Source organism: Phyllostomus discolor, chromosome 1 (assembly GCF_004126475.2).
Source record: "Phyllostomus discolor isolate MPI-MPIP mPhyDis1 chromosome 1, mPhyDis1.pri.v3, whole genome shotgun sequence".
NCBI lineage: Eukaryota > Metazoa > Chordata > Mammalia > Chiroptera > Phyllostomidae > Phyllostomus > Phyllostomus discolor.
In genome coordinates, this window is record NC_040903.2 from 43,851,321 (window position 1) to 43,873,360 (window position 22,040).

Genomic DNA, 22,040 nt, shown 5'->3' on the forward strand with positions numbered 1-22,040 from the left:
AAGAATTTTTAATTTACTAAACCTCTTCAGTTTCTTTGTTGTCTTCACTCATTGTCATACCTGCTTAGGTATAATCATTTTTCTTTAACAAATAGCAATGCCAGTGTTAGCTAACTGTATAGATTTTTTTAAAGATTCTATTTATTTATTTTTAGACAGAGGGGAAGGGAAGAAGAGAGAGAAACATCAGTGTGTGGTTGCTTCTCATGCACCCCCTACTGGGGACCTGGCCTGCAACCCAGGCATGTGCCCTGACTAGAAATCAAACTGGCAACCTTTCAGTTCACAGGCTGGTACTCAGTCCACTGAGCCACACCAGTCAGGGTTGTATAGATTCTTTAAATCCTTAAAATGTCCTGTTTTATTTCTTTTTTCAAGGGTCCTAAGCAAGACAGATCTTCAGAAGGGCAAGCTCTAAGTGAAGCAAGAAAGCATTTAAAGGAAGAAACACAATTACGACTGGTAAACTTTGCTTACATCCTGACAGACCAGGGGCATGTTGACGTGTAACAGCCTACTTAGGGGTTTTACCTTACAGTCAGGAATATCAACAGTGTCCTGACACATTTTTATGGCTCCTATAAAACTGCTTTTTACTCTTATTAACCCAGTTCCCTAAAATGCTTTCATAGTCCATTTTCTGAGTATTCTCAACAGCCAATAGGATTTTGCCAATTTTTTTTTTGCTTTTATAGTTTGTATTGCAAAAGCATATGTGTATGGAACCTACTTCTTAAACTATGGAATGCCCCCTCCCCACCTCAGTCCTCACTCCTGCAAAGATTCTGACATGTCTCCTTAGAGGGGCATCTCTTCTCATTACAAAAAATCATTAATGTAGAATTGTACTCTTATTTTAGCTGTTATTTCTGAATTTAATCGTGTTCTTATATATAAGTAGAAAAATGTGTCATCAGTATTAGACTTAAAATATTTTTAAAGTGAAAAATTTATAAGAATGTATAGTAAGGAATAGCATCCTTGCATTAGGCTTTATCTAAGCATTAGTACATTAACAGACCCATGGTATTAGTATGGGAACCCTTCCAGGAATTTAGGTGGTGTGACACACCAACGGGCCCCCCAGCGGTGTCTCTCACAACAGGGAGAAGGCTGAAAATGAAGGATGGCCCAATTTGTACTAAAAATTATCACAAGCTAATAGTGTATGGAACGGAATTTTCCATTTTCTGAGGGAAAAAATATTTGTTTTTACATCCTTGAAATAATTTTTGTTTTCCTTCTATGTGTTTTTGAATTAGATCTCAAAATACCTTCCATAAGGGAGCTTCTACAAATAATATATGTTGGCTTTATAAGAAGCAGTCTGATTCATTTTCTGTCATGCTAACCATGTTCAAAGGAGTGCCCCAGTTAAACAGCATGTGATAAAAACTTCACACACAAAGTCCCACATCCTTGTATCACAAAAAAATAATTGGAAAGAAACCAAGCAAGTAGGCAAGGTCCTAGGTGTGCCCAGGGCATCATAGCCTGAATGCAGAACAACCTCAGGTGTTCGTATCTTTCATCATCCAAATAATGTTACAGTGGTAATGGTTGAAACAAAAAGGGGGTTCATGTTAAGTGAAGATAAAAATTCAGTCAGCTGTATTGACTAATTCTCAGTAATTGAAATGTTACCCTAGGGACCCAAAGTATCTTTGGGGTTTCTTGAGCTCTCGTGTATGTCAACAGCAACCAAATTAAAGACAGGTGGAACTGCCTCATTTAGCAATTAACAAGTTATATTTTGTTAGCTTGCTAACAATTGACAATTAACATTTTGCCTATAACAGTTATATATATTTCTGTAATAAGACTTGATATCAGGGGAGGGAAAGGGGAAAAATGGAGACAACCATACTTGAACAACAAGTAAATAAATACGTAAGTAAGTAAATAAATAACTTGATTTCAGTTTTCTGTCTTAGTATCTGATGAAGTACCCCAGGTATGTGCATGGTTTACACATTAAATAGCACTACATTTGGCGTACTGAGCTCTTCAGATTGTATATTATTGAGTAAATGTTATTGTAATTATCCCAATTATTATTGTTGTTAATGTCTCTGCATTGAATGATAGCTTATAGCTATTTTACGAGAACATTCAGATCTGAGAATTTGGTCTACGTCTGCCTGTGGAATTTTATGGTTTGTGCTTAGATGGGGAGAGAGAATAAGCAATTTATTTGCTTTGGGGGCAGGATGTTGAAAAAGAACTGGAGGTCCAGATCAGCATGAGACAGGAGATGGAATTGGCTATGAAGATGCTGGAGAAGGATGTCTGTGAGAAGCAAGATGCCCTGGTGTGTCTGCGGCAGCAGCTGGACGATCTCAGGGCTCTCAAGCACGAACTTGCCTTCAAGCTTCAGGTAGGGGAAGTAGGAGGAATAGGCTCACTGGCTCTGTACAGTCTCAGGGCTTGCCTCTGTCCCTCGTGATGTCTACAGTCACACTTTAAGTACAAGAAGAAAGAGTTGCATCTCGTTTTGAGGCTAGCTGCCTATAAATCACTTTAGGAATCTGACCATTGCTATGGCTACTTTTCAGATTTTAGTGGGGAAAGGGATTCTTTTGTATCCTACAAGATAATTTCTATGCTCCATTCTAACCTGCCACCTGAGTTATGTATTCCATTGCTTTTGTACCGGAATATGCTAAATTGATGAACCTTCTGATGTTGATTTTTGTGACAAAGCTGCATATAACTACTAATTTTAAATGTCGTTTTTTTGTTTTTTCTCTACTTGGTAATTGACTCCCAAATATATGAGAATTTCTATTTCTCTATTTCCCCACTTACCACTAGGTTCAAAAGGCATGTGTGATTTATTTCAGGATTTTATGCTATATATACATCACTCATAATTTTTTTATAACAGAGTTCAGACTTAGGGATGAAGCAGAAAAGTGAACTAAACAGTCGCTTGGAAGAGAAGACCAATCAGATGGCTGCTACCATTAAACAACTGGAACAAAGGTAAAGTGCTGTTTCTTTAGTGAAGCATTTGGGCCTTCAGTGCTGGAAGGAAGAGAATGTACTACATATTCAGCAAACAGAAAATATGTAAAATTCTTCCAGCCTAACACCAGGCATGCTGGTAGAAAGAAAGCTGACAAAATTTTTTGTTTCCTAACATGTTGCTGAAAACATTTTAAAGAAACATCAGCCTTTCACAACTATTCTAAACAGCAGAACTCTACCCTATCAATCACATTTCAGTGTCATGTGTTAGGAGATGGATACTTAACAAGGATGACAGGACTTTCAAATATGTTTGTGAATTCTGTTACTGTTCATCACTAAAGTCTTTGAATACTTCGGTGCAAGGTGATGTAGGGCTACTGAGGGCCCTTCTAATACCTTTAACCCCCTTTCCCCCTTCCTCCTGAATAGTTCTATTGCTTCCACTGCCACCTCCCACCCATGAGTCTGAGATATGTCTGTCTCCAGCCCAGTCCTCCATCTGGAGACCAGTCTTGCATTTTCATCCTCTGACAAGCTATCTCCCACCAGTACCTACCATTCACAAAGTACAGCCTCTCTCTGTGCTACTCTTCTGTTTCACTTTTGGTCTAAAACCACTGTGGTCTTCCTGGTGCCAAGAGAAATGGCTGTGACTTCCAGCTCGAATGAGTCACGACACCTGTGGTCATTCAGTGTTGCCAGGCTCTGTTGCCACCTTTACACCCACTGATCACCCTTCTTGCACTTCCACTAAACTACTTACTGGTCCCCAGACATGCTTCCCATTTTTCCCATCCATTTTTTCCTAGTAGTTCCACCAATTGGAAATGCCCTTTCTCTCCCCACTTTCTTGCTCTTCAGATACATTTTTTTGCATTCAGGATCAAATGCCCCCTACCCAAAGTCCTCTGATACCTCTTCCCAACTACAAATAATCTGCCAAACTGTCCTTGTTGGAATTCTCATGGCCTTATATCCATACCTACCCATACTGCTTATAGCACCTCTCATTTCTGCCTTACCTTGTACCCTTGATACATGTATCAGATCTTCTGATGATAGTGTGAACTTTTTAAGGTTAGTTAACTAATTTCTTAGGTTCCCTCATTGGATCAGTGCCTTGAATTTACAAGACATTCATTTAATGGATGCATGAATGAATGGATGAATGGATGACTTCTTTTACTCAGATGATTCTTGACCAGGGAGCATTTTGAATGGCACTGAATATTGATGTTAACTCAAAATTTATGTGCAAATTAATAAATAGGCTCAAAACCTCTGGTTTGGCTGATTTTAAATAAAAAGGTATCGGTCTATTCAGGAAGTTATCTCAGTGTTGCTTATAAGCAATTATATGTTTGTGACTCAACAAATTAATTTTAGTGTCCATAATTATATATTTGAAGTACATCAAATTATTTTTCAGTGGTTTTTTGACTTGGCACTTAAAGCAGACAGAATTAAAATAATGACATCTCTTCAAGTATTAAGCTGACTTATTCTCTTGCTATTTTTGTCTTTCCTGTTTATCCATTTTCTCATTCCCCTTTCACTCCACTTTTATTTTTATTTTATTAATTTAGTGAAAAGGATTTGGTGAAACAGGCAAAGACCTTAAATAGTGCAGCAAATAAATTAATCCCAAAACAACATCATTAGGCATTTTGCAGTGGGTCACCTCGCAAGTCTGATGTCACTTGATTATAAAAGGAAGAAATCTGAAATCTGTTATATTTAGGCTCTGATTTATATAAAACATCACCAAAAAATGACTTTGAATTTGTTGGACTTAAAAAAAAACAGCCTGATATATAGGCTGTGTTTTTTCTTCTTTATTTTCTCCTCAGAATTAGAAGATTTAGTATAAGTTCTTAATTAAATGCCAAATAAACTTTGAGAAATTACTTCTGAGTTGACCAATAAATAACTATTCCATTTAAAAAAGAAGCCTAGGGAATTGAAGCTTTGTATATATGTTACTGATGCCTTTACAACCCAGTCCCTGACTATCAGATTCCAGCTGCATTGTCTGTGTCAGTGAGCCTGTCCTGCCCTTGCGATGTAGTGAACTAGAGGTGACGACCATATGGACTTGGACTCTTCCAAAGTAGTTCTGTGTCTCTTAGGCCATGACCTGACCCTTTTTCACTTTTGTTATATAGGTTTAATCCCCAAACCAGAATAAGTACTTAGTATTTCACTACAGTCCTATTCTCAGTAACCAAGATTGCTTGTAACTTTTTTGCCTTAGTAGTGACTTTGGGGGTGGGAAAACAGCATCCTTACATTTCTTTAAAGTACATAGAAATAAAGTTAGTGGTTAGGTAGCTTATGATAACATAATGATGTGGAAGCTTGGGAAAACCCTCCTAATATTTGTCACCTTCTACCTCTGCCATTCTTCTGCTCCACTTCCTGTTTAGGTAGTTCAGAGAGAACAGTTTTCATAAAAACACTTCTCTCCTATTAAAAAAAATACACATTTTTTAAATCTATCCTGCTTTTCCTTTCGGAGTAAAGTAGATGAGGTATTGACATAAGTGATGGTTTCCTACCTGTCATTCCGTGCTATTAACCTTTTCTTAAGAGTTTCTGTTACTTTTTGTTTAAATGGGGGTTTGCTAAAGTTTCTAGGAAACTAACAATCTAATTATTAGGAAACTATCCCAGAGTAGGATATAGAGAAATGGTAAATATTCTTTATTATTATTTAGTCTAAGAATAAAGATTCACAATAGATACCTGCAAACAATAAGTAACAGGGCTTCTCTCTCTTAAGTGAACACAGGTTTAACCCTTTCTAGACTTTACATTGTAACTAATCCTATAAATAACATGATTTTTAAAAAATGACTTTTGAGTTGGGGGGACAGGCTTTACATAATAAGCCTTTATTTCCTGAAAAAGTCATGGCAATTTCTTTTCCTCCTTTTTCATTCTGGTATTATTTCCAGCATTTCAGCTGCTTAGGTTGGGACAAAGGTAACCCCTTTGCTTCCTGCTCCTGAAATTCTGTACCTTCTTAGAAAAACCAGAATTAAGAAAATAAGATAGATTTCATGTATGCTTTGATAGGTCCTTGCAGACTTGAACCAAAGTCAAGTCGAAGAGCAAGCACATGACCAATCTCATGGAAGATCTTCTGCTCTTCAACTTATTTTATTTATACTTTTGCACCTATTTCTATCTTCATCAATGTGCTGTGGTGACTTGCCTTTTCTATGAGCATTTAGAAGGAATGCTCAAACACACAAACAAAAAAAAAATTTTAAAGAGTACACATAGCATGCTTCCATATTCTACTTTATAGAGCCCTGGATGTTTCACCTCTTACACATGCTTCTTTAAATAGGTGCAAAATGATAGGAAATAAGGAAGAAAACGTTCATCAGAGTCTCCCAGAGATTATGGTCAGGAACTTTACACAGACCTATGCCGAATTGTTTGTCCACTACTCACACACCACTGGGTAGGAAAAGAAAATGAAAGATATGGCCAAAGTCTAACGAAGGCTTCTGCTAATATAATAACCCAAAGCCTGGGTAAGGATTGGTGTATAATGTCCAGTTATTTAATACAATTGGTGTTTTAGGGGAAGGACCAGAAAAATATTCTGATTCCATATATATAAGAAGGTAGTTGCCCATTTACAAGTTCCAGTTATTTGTATAAAACAGAAATATAAAGAACCAACTGGTTTTTCAAACCAATTAGAAAATAAAAACAACAAAAAAAGTGGATTTGACTTTAATTACTGTGTGCTTAAGGTTGGCTTTGGATATGGATTTTCTAAAAAGTGATGTTTTGTTGTTAATCATCTAATGGCTGTAAACTGTAGTACTAGAATAAAAAAAAATGGAAAATCACTTTTCCTCTGCCTGGTTCACCTTCATCTTGCTTTTCTTTAGAATTTGTTTCTTTTCCATCTTTTTCCCCATAATTTCTTCCCCTGTGTCCTGCAATGTTTGTTTTTTTTTCCTCTCTGTGTCTCTCCGTGCCTTCTTTCTTGGGTTTTATTTTGTGTTGTGAACTTGGTCTTCCTCCCCACCATGGCTTTTGTTTTTTATCACAAGTTCATATGGCTCACATCCAGATTACGCCAGGCTGAGCGAGGCCGCCAGTCTGCTGAACTGGACAACCGGCTCTTCAAGCAGGACTTCGGGGACAAGATCAACAGCATGCAGCTGGAAGTGGAGGAGCTCATCAGGCAGCGGTGAAGCGGGCGGCTGGAGCGGCAGGCAGGGTGGGCGTGGGCAGTTCTCCGGCTGACAGCAGAGGAGGGCTCTCCTGGTCTGGCCCCCTCCTGTGTTTGCGGTGTCCTTTGTCTGAAATTAGAATTCAGAAAGCTTCGTATACATTAGCATTCCTAGAAGTTTGTCAGTATCCTTTGCAGTCAAAGAAATAGGAAGTTAGAACCCAATGCCCCAGATGTATATACATAGGAAAGAGTAAGGAATTAATAACCAATACAACACTAATAATAACACTATTTCCTTAATCCTTACTGTGTGCAAAATATTTTACTAAGCACTTCACATGCACTCTCCTGATATCTCCCCATCAACCCTACTAGTTAGGTGATCTTATTTCCTGCAGGGGATTAAATTGTCCAGGTTCACACAATTAAGCTAATACATTCTAATTTAAAAACCTGTCTCTCGCTGACTCCGAGCCCTAAACCCATACATATTATCTCTCAAACAAGACTATTCTGTGGTAAAGCCACTGACTTCAAACACGTAGAACTTGGTCATTTGCTATAAAAGCACATAGTACTGAGGACACTAGTGGTCAAAAGTGTGACTGGGGATTGAATACTGTAACTATACAGAGACAGTTAAAATGAAATGGGACTCCAGTATCAGTGCTTTCATACTGTAGCTTGCTGAAAATTTATAAATACTGTCTTTCAGTTACAGTAAATCCTACTACTAATTGTCATTCAGTTCACTGCAATTCTTCATTAAGAGTCCATGTTAAATACTGACATTGAGTGGTGACCCTCAGGCACTGGGAGATCCTAAAGCACATTCTTAGACTAAGAAAGACTAAAGACTAAACATGTTATATGTGTTTTGGTGTTACTGGCTTTATTATATTGTATTTTACTACTTTAAGACTTAGTTTTCCCTATATATGGTAACTTTGTATTAATGAAGAATTTAATCATTAAACTTGAGGAAAAGGGTTCTTTATAGGATGAGGATCTAGCTGTTCATCCTTTTCCTCTCCCACCTACCCCAGGAACCAGCTTGAGTTAGAGCTAAAACAGGAAAGAGAAAGAAGGTCACAGAACAACAGGAGCATCCCAGGAAGGGATTTCCAGAAGCCAGAACCCAAAACGGTAATAACTGCTACTGCCTTGTTCATTTATGTACTACTTAGAGGTGACCTTGATGGTCAGAAAATTCCCTTTCACAGAACCCATGCTCCAGGCTGGAGCTGGAGTCCGCACCTGGGAGCTGGACTCCCAGTCTCCCTCCCAGGTGCTCTAACTTGACTTCATGTGGAATCCGGGGGATTAATAACCATGCTTCCCAGTGACCCTATTCTGTTTTTTAATTTTTTAAGTAAGATTATTTTGGTATCTTAACAACTGTATGTTTCTTGGACTTCTGCTGCTAGCTAATGTTTTTAATAATATGGTATAGTAATCCTTCCCCAAACCTGAATTCTCCTTTAACAGAATTATCTTAAATGTGTGTTTACATCTGTACACCTTTTTCAGAATCATGATGATTTTAGTTTTAGCATACTCAAGGTACTTCTTTTGGGTAAACTAGAGAAAGGCGGAACTAGGCTTGGCGAAGGGACAGTTGTCATGTAAAGTGGTTTAAGGAGCAGAAGTAGAAGTTTCTACAGAGCAGTCTGAGGACAGGGACCTTCGGCGCCTGAAGTGGTGCGGGAGCTGCCACTGGGCAAGATCGTCTCTGGGACCCAGAAAACAAGAGCCAGCCCCTTCAAATAATAAAATATACAAATGAAAAATATTTTTTCTGTGAAAGGCACAGGGAAAAATTACATTTCTTGTACATTTATATGCAACAAAGCAGAACAAATTTATAGCTGCTTATTTAAAATGTGTAGAGTGTGCTGCTGCTGCTGCTGCTACAAATTTACTGGAGAGTAGACAAGAATGATGATGGGAATTTATTATATAGTACTCATTACAACTGATTTAAAGCATTGAAAGGACCACTATGTGGCATGCTGTCTTTATTATTTCAGTTTAGCAAACATAAAATATAAGGGCTTACCGAGATTTACTAAAATCTTGGCCTATCTCACCCTGTCTTTCCAGTGAGGACTCAGGTTTCTGTCTGGACTTGCCCCACAGTAGGGCTTCCCACAGGGTAAACACCAGATTGACCGCCTCTCCTTGATACTTAAGTGGTCTAAGAACACACGTTCTACTTTTGGAGGCTGATAGGCAGCAATTCAAGGCAGGAAGCAGAGTGTGTGCCACAGAAAGAATTTGTCTCTAAGAACTGGCAGGGCCTCAGAGCACAGGAAGCAGTGCAGTTTGGAACTCTGTATTGGTCCTTCAGAGAAGAAAGCTCCTTGAGCTGTATAGGCTGTAGAAGCCAGCCCGCTGGCTGTGGCCCTGCTTGGTGTCACCGGTTTCCCAGAGCCCAGCCGGCAGGTCTAAGAAATAACTGAGACCTTCTGCCCACTTTGCAAGTAAATAGTATACATTCTGAATTTCATTTGAATCTCAAAAAATAAAGAGACTATCTACTCTAAAAATAATTTGTTGCAAACTCTATAGAATAATCTGTTAAAAAAACTACTTGTAGCAAAGAATGAGGAAAAACATCTTAAAAGTTAAATTCCTTTCCTTAAAAAAAAGCTGCTTAGCTTTATACCCAAGCTAAGAAAAAAAAATATCTGCAGCATCATCACTGTGTAGCATTCTGAATAATCAGTAAACCGGGCTGTTTTCTTTTGGCAGGATGGGAAGCACAAAATTCAAGAGGAAAATGTTAAACTAAAAAAGCCCCTGGAAGAAAGCCACAGGTGTTTGTTAATAAAGTATTAACTAAGATACAAAGTCATTTTGGGGTGGTGGGCAAAAAGAGGGAGCTTTTGATATACAATGGCAATGACACAAGACTGGACACCAACCTGTAATATTGATATTCTAGGAGACATTTTGAAGAGGAAGTAAATAAATAATAAAGCAAATAAATATTATAACACATTAAACCAAACCCACTTAGTCCATTGCAGAAATGAGAAGGGCAACCATGCTGTCCTCTGACTCTTCCCTAGTTAATCTCCAAATTCAAATTATCACTGAAAAGATTATTTCCAATCTCTGCTTGGTGTCACAAGAAAATGAAGCACAAGTCACAGCATTTCTCAGGGACTTAAATGCACCTGAGTATGACTCGTTCCTACCTATGTGCTAAGTTAAAGGCAGCTCTGTTTCAAAGAAATCCTCTAATTGCCCTTATTTCTGTTCTTGTAAGGGTCTCAAACAGTTGCACTTTGTTCCCTTTTCTTCATTTTTCATCTGATTTGTTCACTATGATGAAGAGCATAGAACTGTTTCAAGGAAATTGACCATCATTCTAGCCGGTAGAAATATAACAAAATATGACATAGAGCCACTGCATTAAAAAGGAAAAAGGAGGTCCAACTATTTGACATCCTGGAAAAGGCAAAGCTGTGGAGATGGTGGTTGCCAGGGGCTAGGGGATATGAATGGGTGGATGAACAGGCAGAGCCCAGAAGCTTTTTTAGGACAGTAATAATAGTATGGTACCATGGTGATAGATATTTGTCATTATGCACTTGTCTAAACCCATAGCATGTAAAACTAAGAGCGAACCCTAAGGTATACTGTGGATTTTTAGTGACATGTCCATGTAGGTTTATTGATTATAACATCATGCACCATTCTGGTGCAGAACCTAAAACTGCTCTAAAAATTAAAGTCTATTATGACAACAACAACAAAATGTTAGAAACACAGAAAGGCACCATAGAAGGGTTCTAAGAACCATGCAGTGTATATTTTTGGCATCTGCCCCCATCCAGGCTTTGATGCCTTAAGAATGAGGTTGTGTGTTATCTAGAGCAAAAACAGCTGTTGGAGAAGAAAAATCACACAGAGCAGCAGTAGGCTGATCAGACAGGTACTCAGCCTAAACTGCTCTTCCTCACCACCAAGGCCAGAGTGATTCCAAAGGCAGGAATAACCGTAAACACATCCTGCTGACACATCGGCACAGCCTGCACCGTGGAAGTGAACAGGCCTTAAAATTAACCAGGACTTTAGAAGTGCCTTTTAGGCTAACAACAAGGCATTACAATCAGGAGTGCTACACACCAGGCTCTGGTTTAGGCCCTGGGAAACTAAGGCAATACTACCTTATATCTGCATAGTGCTCTGCAGCTTGAAAAGTGCATTTCACGTTCATTATTTCCTTACAAAGTTAATTTTTACAAAAGTTTAATCTGTTCCTACTTTACCAATGAGAAAGCTTAAGAAGCACAGAGGCCCTGTGGCATACCCAAGTTGCTTCTACTTATCTTGCTCCCTTTGTCTCTGTACTACATAACAGCTGCTTCCATGGCCTGTCCTGGCCAGAACTGCAGTCCTAAAACATACCCAGGCTTCCTAGGGTTGTGACATGAGGAAGAGCTGAAAACCAGGTCACATTGGTGGTCACACTGCCACTCAACCGAAGAGAATGTAACCACTGTAGATCTGTGGTACATTTTCTCTAGAATGGAAAGTAGACCTTTCTTTCCTCTTAAGTTCTATATCAAGTTGGGAAAATCCGAGTTAGCTCGGCAGGTCTCATGAAGCACCTCTGAATGGGTACTTGCCTGTGGCAGTCCCATTCATTTCTTTCCCTGGCCAATTTGCTAAAGTTCACATTTTAACATTATTAGGGAGAGGGGACTAATACATGACATAATGCATAGATTCCTGTAATATCAGATAGGAAAACTTGGCATTGGCCATTTGGAGTTTTACAAGTTTGGAGAAATAAATGCTATTTGCTTGGTCGTAAAAAGGAAACAATATAACTCCAAATCTATTTTTAAATAGGAACCATACTGTAGGTCAAGGATTAGATTCTAGTAATAGGTTTAACAACCAAAATTTCCTCTCCTTGGAGGTCAAGATTAGTGACTATATTGTTTCCAACAACATAAAAAAGAACCATGGTATTGCACTTTTTGTGCGTTTGAAATGATACAAATGAAAATATACTAAGTTGTTGTTTTTACTGGTTTTAATTTTCGATTCTAGGCTGCAGTCTCACCCTGTGGATGAACAGGTAACTGCGTCTCCTGAAAAATGTCTTGTATCAGTTCTGTGGTTGGCCTGGCTGTGCTGTGCCTGGCTGTAAACAAGGCAGCAGGGGAGATGGGCGATGCACTGTGTCCTGGCCTCGCAACAATGTCTTGACCGAGCACGCATTAGCGCAGCACTCACTGGGAGCGGCACAGCTTTGAGCAGTGGGCTGAGTGAACAACACTTCTCACTTCTTATTTGAAATTTTCTTTGATACTTAAGAAATTGGACCTAAGAGAGCACCCTGTGTCTTCCCTTTCCCTTTCCCTTAGTTTTCCTTGTATAAACTGGAGGGAACCCTGGCTGGTGTGGCTCAGTGGCTTGGGCACTGGCTTGTGAACCAAAAGGTCACTGGTTTGGTTCCCAGTCGGGGCACATGCCTGGATGCCACCCATGTTCCCCCCACCACCGCCGCCTGGTTGGGGCATGAGAGAGGTGACCAAATGATGTTTTTCTCCTTTCCCCCTCTCTAAAAGTAAATAATATTTAAAAATAAAAGGGAGAGAAAAATACTTTTCAATCACTTGGGAATAAGCAGACATAAATGATTGTAAAATACTTTGCAAATAGTGTATGACAACCCAATGAGAAAGATGATAAATGCCTCTGAGTGACCCCTATCATTAACTTATTACTATAGAAAATGAAGCCCACTCCTTTCCATTCTTGATGGTGGAGTAAAGCAGGGGGGTGGGGCTTTTTTTTTCTCTTTACACTTATATACTTTTTTCTTTTTATAAGTAAAGTCACATGTTAACTTGATTAGGAAAATTAAGGGAGCACCAAGGCTAATGGTAGAATTATCAGACTTTATTAATATGGTGGTGGGACTATATGGCATTTATGAGTTTCCAGATAGTCTGCAGTGTGTTTATATTAATTTTGTAACTAAAAAATGTGTATTCTGAAATTAACATTTCTGAGGCTAAGAGAAACTAACCGGCTCGCTGTGTGGTTTAGGATCAGCTGCTGCTCTCTGAAACGCCACAGGTGTGTCAGCTATGCCAGGAAGGTGGCAGCACAACAAAGGTAATAGTGGTGAGAAATGAACAGGTTCTTCACAGGGGTGTCCTTTATGCCACTGTCCCCGTCCAGTAATAGGGACTTTGCTGTGGAGAGTGCAGAGAATGGGGAAAAGTAAAAGGAACGAGCATTTGTGTACCTGTTTTTATCAGTCTACATGTTAAGTCATGTCGGTAAATCCCCATTAAAATAAACAAAATAATTTAACATGAACATAAATGTGTAAATATTTCTTGTGCTAGAAAGAGAGTGATGGACAAAGTATAGACCCAGTCCTTGTCCTTGTGAAGCTTGTGTCCTTCGTGCCATCCCTTTATAGATGAGAAAGTGTGGACCCATCCCTTTATAGATGAGAAAGTGTGGACCCAGAGACGTCAGGTGCATTTCCCAAAGTTACTCAGCCAGTAAGTGGCGAAGCCCAGATGCATCCTGACTTTGGCTCCAATGTCTACACTCCTTCCAGTAGTCCATCCAGCTTGGATGAGATAGGTTTGGGGAGGGTTCTTTGAATTATTTGGGAAAACAGCCTCAGAGGGTCATGAGCTCTCTCCAAAAACAAAAGCACTTGTTTCCCCCTCAGATCCTCAAGGGTGTCTGCCCGAGCCCCTTCCCAGTTTGCTGTCCTACAGCAGGCAGAGTGAAACAGCCAGACCAGTGCCTTGTTTGCGCCCCCTGTCCCCCAAGTCTCATCTGGTGTTCGGTTCCTCGTAGAGTCTCAAGAAATGTCATGGACGGTGACTGTAAGAAACAAGTGCTTGGAAGAGATGAGGAGGCTTGCCCAAATTCAGGCTTATAAACTGCCTGCCACTATTTGTGATTTGCTGAAATTTAACAAAGAAAATTATAATACAGCCTACTCTTAAATTCGCAGAACTAGATAAAGACGAGCTGCCTTTAGAGGACTGAAAGCTGTGATTATAGAAATATAGAAGAAACTGCTATTCTACTTCTGGCCTGTCTGTTCTAACCCATGTGAAGTAACAATGTCAGGAAAATTCCTCCCAGGCTTTGCTGCGAGGAATTGCTGTGTCACTGCCTGCCTTACTTGCAGAGTGCTTACATACTTGCAGACTGCTTTTAGAATTAGCCCACCTAACAGTGATATAGTGAATGAAAGTATGCATTCTAAGATAAAGAATTTGTGCATTTGTTCTTTTTTAATTCTGTAGCACTGCCTCACTTAAATCTAAGAAGTAGACTGTAAGCTTCTTTGTAGGCAGAAATTATACTTGGTCAGATAACTTTCTGGTGCATAACAAACATTCAGGCAATACTTGATTAGACATTGAGCGTTTACAGTGTTTGGTCTTTTATATTCCGTGCATCCTTATCCCTTCTGTTCCCCACCTAACCTCCTCTTGTCCTTGCAGAATGTTTGTAAGAACTGCAGAGGAAACTTCTGTAATGCCTGTTCAACAAATGAACTGCCTCTTCCTTCAAGTATCAAGCCTGAGCGAGTTTGCAATCCCTGCCACAAGCATCTGATGAAGCAGTACTCCACCAGCCCATCCTAAGGCTGGAGGCCAAGACCTGGACCAGGATGTCTCTACCTGTGTTAGATACCAGGATTCCCTAGAGTCCAGACCTTAGAATCAGCCTAAAGTTGATAGAAATGCTTTAAATAAACTGGGTTCAGGGAGAAAAAGGCAGTGATTGGGGGTGTTGGAAATTTTGCCCATTTTCCCTAATGACTATGAATAAAAGTTACTCAGTTGAACCTCTCTCTTCTAAATCTAAACTACCCCACTTTGAAAGGTCATTTCATAGCATGTCTGCAGAAGGGCTATTCATTTTTGTGAATAGTGGTAATACTGCATAGATAGAAGAGAGTTCTTAGAAAATAAAAAGGAAAATGATCATCTTCCTCTATTACATTTGTAGATTCAAGGGGGAAAGATAAATGTTAATTAAGATCAAAACGACAGACATTACATATTTTCCCAAGTGCTGCTAGATATAAACATCGTTTCCTCTTCAACCCCACTTACTACCTCTTTGAAAGTATCTCTACCAAACTGTGAACCCAAACTCAGGGAAAAGAAAGTAAAGAGTAATATAAATTCTGAATGCACTTAAAACAATGTTGTAATATATTGTAGGCTCAGGACTAGAATGTTCTGGCCCTGGCCTGCAGGCGTTTTCATTATCAGAACAAGGTGGAGGAGCATTTGCTTGGTTTCCCCTTAATGACTTGAAAAGTAAGTACCTGCCTTCTTCAGAGCCTCCTACTACAAAACCAGCCGACTCTCCTCCCCACCCCTCCCTCCTCTCCAAGTCATCACGCAAATTGTTAGTTTTAAAGATGGGATTTGACTTTGCAGATAGGGAGTATTGAAAGCAAAACTAAAGCAGGTTTTACGTAAAACAATTTAATGTCCATGGCAGAGAACAATGAGCTTAGAATATTTGTTAAATTCTCTCTTGACTAAGGGATCCTTTGCTCTGAGCCAAGAATCAGAACTGGTAGACAAGCCTCTTGGAGACTGCCCTACTCAGACCTCTTTCAGCAACAAGTGCTGCCGGAGCAAGAGGGAAGAGCACTTAGCAAGGGCAGGAAAGAAATGGTGTATGCTGTTTCTACTGTTACGCGTGTCTAGATTGTTTGATTGCACATAGAACCTCAGAAGATAAGATTCTGTAACCAGGTTAGAATTCTGGGGCGGAAACGTCTGGAACCACGGTATAAGGGCTACAGCCTGGGGGAGAGTTGTTATTTCGGAAGTCTGGCATGTTACTTGGTGAAGCTGAGTTTTAAGAGTACTAAGGAAAAATAAAATCTAATAATTCTAGCCTAGTTTGTTGTCTTTTTTCCCCTTTAAATAATATTTATTTTTGTGATTCTCATCCTCCTTATGTTTGGCTTCAATATGCCAGCTGTGTTCTAGGTGCTGCAGATAATTTGGGGAATTATCCTAAATTAGCATAAGTTATTTTATAATTTCAAATTAAATTGCAAACAGGCAGCTCTGTAACATAGACTGTAAGATGGAATAAGTAATTAGACACGAGATTTTATTCTGAACTGAAAATAAGCTGTTCAGCCTTTTTTAAAGCTTTAAAGATCTGTTACTAGTGCAGCAGCCCACAGAAACAAGGGGCTGGGTCTCAAATACCTTGACTCAGTGTTTAAGCCTATCTTCCTTAAAAGTTGTGCTTTCCACCATTTTCAACAGCATCAGCATGAATTAACCAAAGGCAGACAACTATTACACTGAAAAGTACAAAACATCGCTGAAAAAAAAATTAAAGATACAATAAATGAAAAGATACCACACATTCATGAATTGAAAGACTTGATATCGTTAACATGTCAGTACTACCCAGAGCCACCTACAGATTCGTTGTAATCTCTACCAAAATCCCAATATAGTAGCAATGGTAGAAATAGAAGCAACCATGCTAAAATCCATATGGACTCTTAAGGCGTGCCCACATAGCCAAAACAATCTTTAAAAAGAACAAACTTGGACTCACATTTCCTGATTTGAAAACTTTAGTACAAAGCTTCAGTGATCAAAACTGGGGTACTGTCGTAAAGAGACATAGGGACCAAAGGACTAGAAGGGGGAGCCAAGCCCTGGCTGACTGAGCACAGGCCTGCGAACCAAAGGTCAGGGCACATGTTGCAGACCAGGCCCCCCGTTTTGCGGGGGAGGGGGCACACGAGAGGCAACCACACATTGATGTTTCCCTCCTTCCCTTTCCCACTCTAAAAATAAAATCTTTTAAAAAAAGAAGCTGGAGCTTAACTCCCCACTTGTTGAATGTGGATCATGCTTAATAACTTGCTTCAAAAAAAAGTAGAATATGAAAAGAGAAAAAGAGGAACTGTATTTTGCAATTACAGTTTACATTAAACATTTTGTATTAATTTGAGGTGTACAGTAAAGTGGTTAGACAATCGTATACTTTAGAAAGTATAAGTACGGCCACCTGGCACCGTACTTAGTTATTACAATATTTTTTACCACATTCCCTATGCTTTACATTCCTGTGACTATCTCGTACCTACCAATTAGTATTTCTTCATCCCTTCACCTAAAGTTCCTAAAGAAGGAACTTTATAGTAACCTAGCAAATGCTGTCTGGGCCAGGTGATCAAAATTCAGTGTCACTGGTGAGTCATGTTGGTCACATGAGTCCTTAATAAGATGTGAGGATGACAGCTTTGTGTCCTTCCTCCCCCAAACTACAACCCAGTCTAACCAGGAGAGAAACCTCAGAAAAACTGACTCAAGCACATTTTATGAAATATCTGACAGTTGCCCTTCACATTGTCAAGGTCATCCAAAAAAAAATCTGAGGTTAAGGAAACTGAGTGACACCCAACATTAATTGTGACAAATGTACTGCAGCAATGTGTCAACGTAGGGAAATTAGGTGAGGCATATACAGGAATTCTATTTTTGCAACATTTTTGTATATCTGTTTATTTAAATAAATTAGTGCTTTCATACTCAAAACCACTACAGATCTAACCTAATAGAGGTTGATTAAACTCCCTAAATCCAAATACAATCTGAGGATCTCCCTAGTCTGAATATTTGAAGTCACACTTACAGTTCAGCCTAAGGTCCATTATTTATCGTGAAGTTATAAAAATGTATGATGAAACAAAAGAATTTAACTATTTTGTGAAAGAACTCGAGGTATGGCCTAGTGATTTTTTTATTTTAAAGATTTTATTTTTTTAGAAGGGGAGAGAGGGAAACATCAATGTGGGAGACATTGATCGGTTGCCTCTTGCACACCCCCAACTGGGGACCTGGCCTGCAGTCCACACACGTGTCTTGACTGGGAATCCAAGGGCACTCAATCCACTGAGCCACACCAGCCAGGGCTGGCCTAGAGATTTTGAAGTAGCTCTCAGGGCCACTACCACGGCCTCACTTCAGCTTTGCTCAACAGAGACTGCCAGCCCTTTTTAAACAATTGTATTTCAGAAATAAGTGGCTGTGTTTTTATAGCAAAACGCCTTTCGAATAACCTAATATACCCCCCTCCCCAAATGTTCTCCCAGGACAAATCTTAATGATTCTTAGATATCTGTTGGCTGGGGGGTTGTCGATTATTGAGGTCTTCCGTCAGTCTCAACATTCTGGACAGCTGATTTTGTTAACACATTAATTACTTTGGTATGAGATTTTTGTAAACATCTACCGTCAGTCTACCAAGTCAGAAATCAAGTATCTGACTAGCACAATTTCTATACTAAGAATATGACAAACTTTATTCAAAGACAACCTGTTATCTTGAGAAATAAAACTGATAGCAAGAGCCAGGCACCAGTTGTAAGCATGACGGAGGATGCCACGTTCCTAGCAGGTAAGCAAGCTTGGAAGCCAGCACTCAGGGTTCCCGCCGGCAGGTAGCAGGGACGCTGGGCCCGTCTCCAGGTGACAGGGCTGCCTTACCATTTTGGGGTGCTGCTTTTTGGCACAATAGCTATCACTCATACTCACTTATCACAAATAACTTACTTTTACATTAGAACAGGTTAAAAACTAGCCCGATATTATCACTTGTATTTTATTTGCTTTCTTGAGGGGACAATAAGTGAATGGAACTACACCGATCTGTCGGAAATCGTGAATAACTGTTTCTCTTTTGCTTTTGATCTTTATTCCCAAACGTCATTATCAAGTGGCAGAAAAGGGGGTAAGCCTCTTTATTTCAATTAAAACCAGGTACGTTTTGGGACAAGTCTTTGAATATATTTGTGCAGTCATCTATGGGATTCAGATTAGTCTGGATCACTTGAAAAGCTTATTCTTAAATGTATCTTAGTGACCCTCATGAGCTTCACTGAATCCATCCATATTCTACAGTCTCCCTTGGCTATATGCTTTCCTTCCTGCCTTATCACCAGGTGCTTCTGAAATCATTTTGCTGGGCTGTCCTAATTCTGACACAAAACCTAGAAGCCATAAAAGGGGAGACTGAAGAATTTCACCACATAAAAATAGTTTCTACCATAATAAACATAGTGACAAACTAGGGGTAGAGATGGATAATTTAAAGGTAGTTCATTGCAATAAAGGGCTCCCGCTAACTAGTTAGGAAAAAGACCAAACAACAGAAAAGTGGTCAATAATCACAGAAAGGCAATCAGCAAAATTCAGGTTGTGCAAACCTCTACAGGTTAACCTTATTTCTTCAGAAATACAGGGTCCAGCAGGCCTGCTTGAGTGTGGTTGGTAGGGTAATAATATAGCTGTAATAATTTATAGTTTGAATTTGAACATTTCACCTAAAATGTCTTATGGTGTGCTTGAGTATGATGTTGTTGAATTACTTGCTTATGATTTTGTAAGCACCCAGGATTTTGTAATAAAAAAGGGGTGTTATCTGTACCGGACCCTGCAGAAGAGGAAACATGTAGATTAAAAGAAATAGGAAATAGGTGCTCTATCACTAAATTTGAGTGGCTCAAATGCTTATGAAAAAATGCTCAACATCACGGATTGTCAAGGAAACCAAATGAAAACAAAGGGATCCCACCACACACAGAACAGTTAAAATGGCAGGATGACACCACTGAACGGTGAGGCTACAGACCTACTGGAACTTTCATGCTGTCTGTGGCATCTAAACTAGGATGACCGCTTTGGAAAGACGTATGTCAATTTCTAGTACAACTGAAAATATACCAACCTTACAACTCAGGATATTCTGCCAAATACTTGCTCAAAAGAAACCATCAAAGCACAGGTCCACAAGAAGCCTTGCACAAGAGGTTAGGTTCATAGCAACTTTATTTGTAATAGCCAGAAACGATAAGCAGCCACTGCCCACCAGCTGTTCACCTGCCACGTGGGAAGTTATATAGTGGCATACTCATACAATGGACTACTACTCCGCGTGGCAATGAAAGGGAACAAAGCTCGAACACGTGAATCTTAAAAACGTGCCAAAAAGAAATTTACACAAGAATACATACTGTATGATTCCATTTCTATGAAGTTCTAGAATGGCCAAACTCATCTGTGGTGAAAACCAAGTCCCAACAGGGAGAAGGGATGAGAGAGGTGCAGGGAGGAACTGGGTAAAGAAACTTTCCGACGTGATGGAAACATTCCATATCTTGCTAGGGGTTTGGGTTACAAGTTGTACATCCAAACTCATCACATGGTGCACTTAACACTTGTTCATTTCACTGTAAATTTTACAAGAAAGTCATCAACATGTATGCCCAAAAGCTTGAGTCAAATACAGACATTTACACCTTTGACACCCATGAAGAAAATGGATGAATGGATACACAGATATCAAGAAAATATGGTGAAATATTATTTGTAGTCTTGAGATGATAGGTATAGGTATGCTTATAATTAAACTTCTCTACATGGTTGAAATTATATATTAAAAGTCACGGGCAAGGGAAAGAAGCACATTACCCAATTGTCATGTGTGGATGGTTTAGACCTTGACTGAAACTTTTTTTAAAAAAGGACATTTCAGATAGATATTTGGTAAAAAATTAGGATTTTTAGGAGTGATGTTATTTTTAAAGTCATTTTTAAAGAGATGTATACTGAAATACAGATAATAAAACCAAAATACATATGTTTGGTTTTGCTTTAAAATTAATGAGAATGAAAAAAATTTTCATGAGGGTAAGTAGATGGGGATTATAAGCAAAAACCAGGAGAGGATATGATGGGGCTTATAAGAAAAATGGGAGAGGGGATGAAAAGAATTCACAGAACAGGTAACCAAGAACCCCTAAACGTGAAGTGCTGCCTCACGACAGGCCACCACTGCGTGTGGGCGTGTGTTCAACCTCTCAGACTGGCAAAGAACAGTGGTTAATACACTGTGTCAGTGAGGCTGTGGGGACATGAGCACTTACACTGCTGGTGCAAACTAAGAAAAAATATATCAGTTTGATTTGATATAAATTACAAGTGCACATACCCTGACCACTGATCCTACAGAGAAATTCATGTATGCACAAAATGACAAATTTATACAGGGCAATTCAGCACTGTAACAGCAAAGACTGGACACAATCTGTGTGTCCATTAGTAAGGGTCAGGTTCAACTGCACACATCCCCACTACACAATCATCTTAGAAAATAAGGAAGGGTTTTGTATACTGGTATCAAGTGATCTTTAGAATGTACGGAACAATGGTACAGAATAGTAGTACAGTACACTATATATTTTAAAAAGAAATGGAAGTGTCCATCACATTTGCTTACCTATACAGTATCACTGGAAGTTTACATTAGAAACTGCTGAGCATTGTCTAAGGGAAGTGGCTGAAGTACAGGATGGAAGGGAGACTGTAGACCCCTCTGTATCTCTACAATTTTACTTCCTTCAAAACAAATATAAACAATTTAAAAAATCATCCCACTGTTTGTTTTCATATCATCAAGGCTTACGAAGCAAATAAAACTGCTTATCGATAACCCTTCCTGTAATTAAGAAAACCACCCAACTAAAACACTGGGCAAAAGATCCAGACATCTCGCCAAAGACAGTCTGCAGATTCAAATAGATTTAAAGACCCTCCACATCAATTAGAAAGTAAAACGAGACACCACTACACACTTACTAGAATAGCAGAAACTTAAAACACTGAGAACACCAAATGCTGACAAGGATGAGTTGCTACATGAACTCTCACTCCCTGCTGGTGAGGATGCAAAATGGTACAGCCACCTTGGAAGATAATTTAGTGGTTTCTTGAAAACTAAACATAGTCTTACCATATGATCC

The 22,040-nt window shown here is 39.2% G+C and overlaps 1 protein-coding gene across 15 annotated transcripts in view; it reads left to right on the plus strand.

Moving 5' to 3' along the window:
• RUFY3 (RUN and FYVE domain containing 3) overlaps positions 1 to 16,101 on the plus strand; it is a 71,940-nt gene extending 55,839 nt beyond the window's left edge. For 4 of the 15 annotated variants that reach the window (XM_036021728.1, XM_028505713.2, XM_028505714.2 and 1 more), the window contains 9 exons: positions 379 to 462; positions 2,210 to 2,377; positions 2,888 to 2,985; positions 7,070 to 7,189; positions 8,221 to 8,320; positions 9,929 to 9,993; positions 12,245 to 12,272; positions 13,250 to 13,318; positions 14,683 to 16,101. In XM_036021728.1, coding sequence (XP_035877621.1) covers positions 379 to 462; positions 2,210 to 2,377; positions 2,888 to 2,985; positions 7,070 to 7,189; positions 8,221 to 8,320; positions 9,929 to 9,993; positions 12,245 to 12,272; positions 13,250 to 13,318; positions 14,683 to 14,826 — 876 coding nt within the window. In that variant the 3' untranslated portion in view covers positions 14,827 to 16,101. Of the gene's footprint in view, positions 1 to 378; positions 463 to 2,209; positions 2,378 to 2,887; positions 2,986 to 4,559; positions 7,190 to 8,220; positions 8,321 to 9,928; positions 9,994 to 11,019; positions 11,996 to 12,244; positions 12,273 to 13,249; positions 13,319 to 14,682 lie in introns of those variants that run through there. The other 11 variants (XM_028505716.2, XM_028505717.2, XM_028505718.2 and 8 more) reach the window with 9 other exon arrangements.
• Positions 16,102 to 22,040: the final 5,939 nt, after the last annotated feature.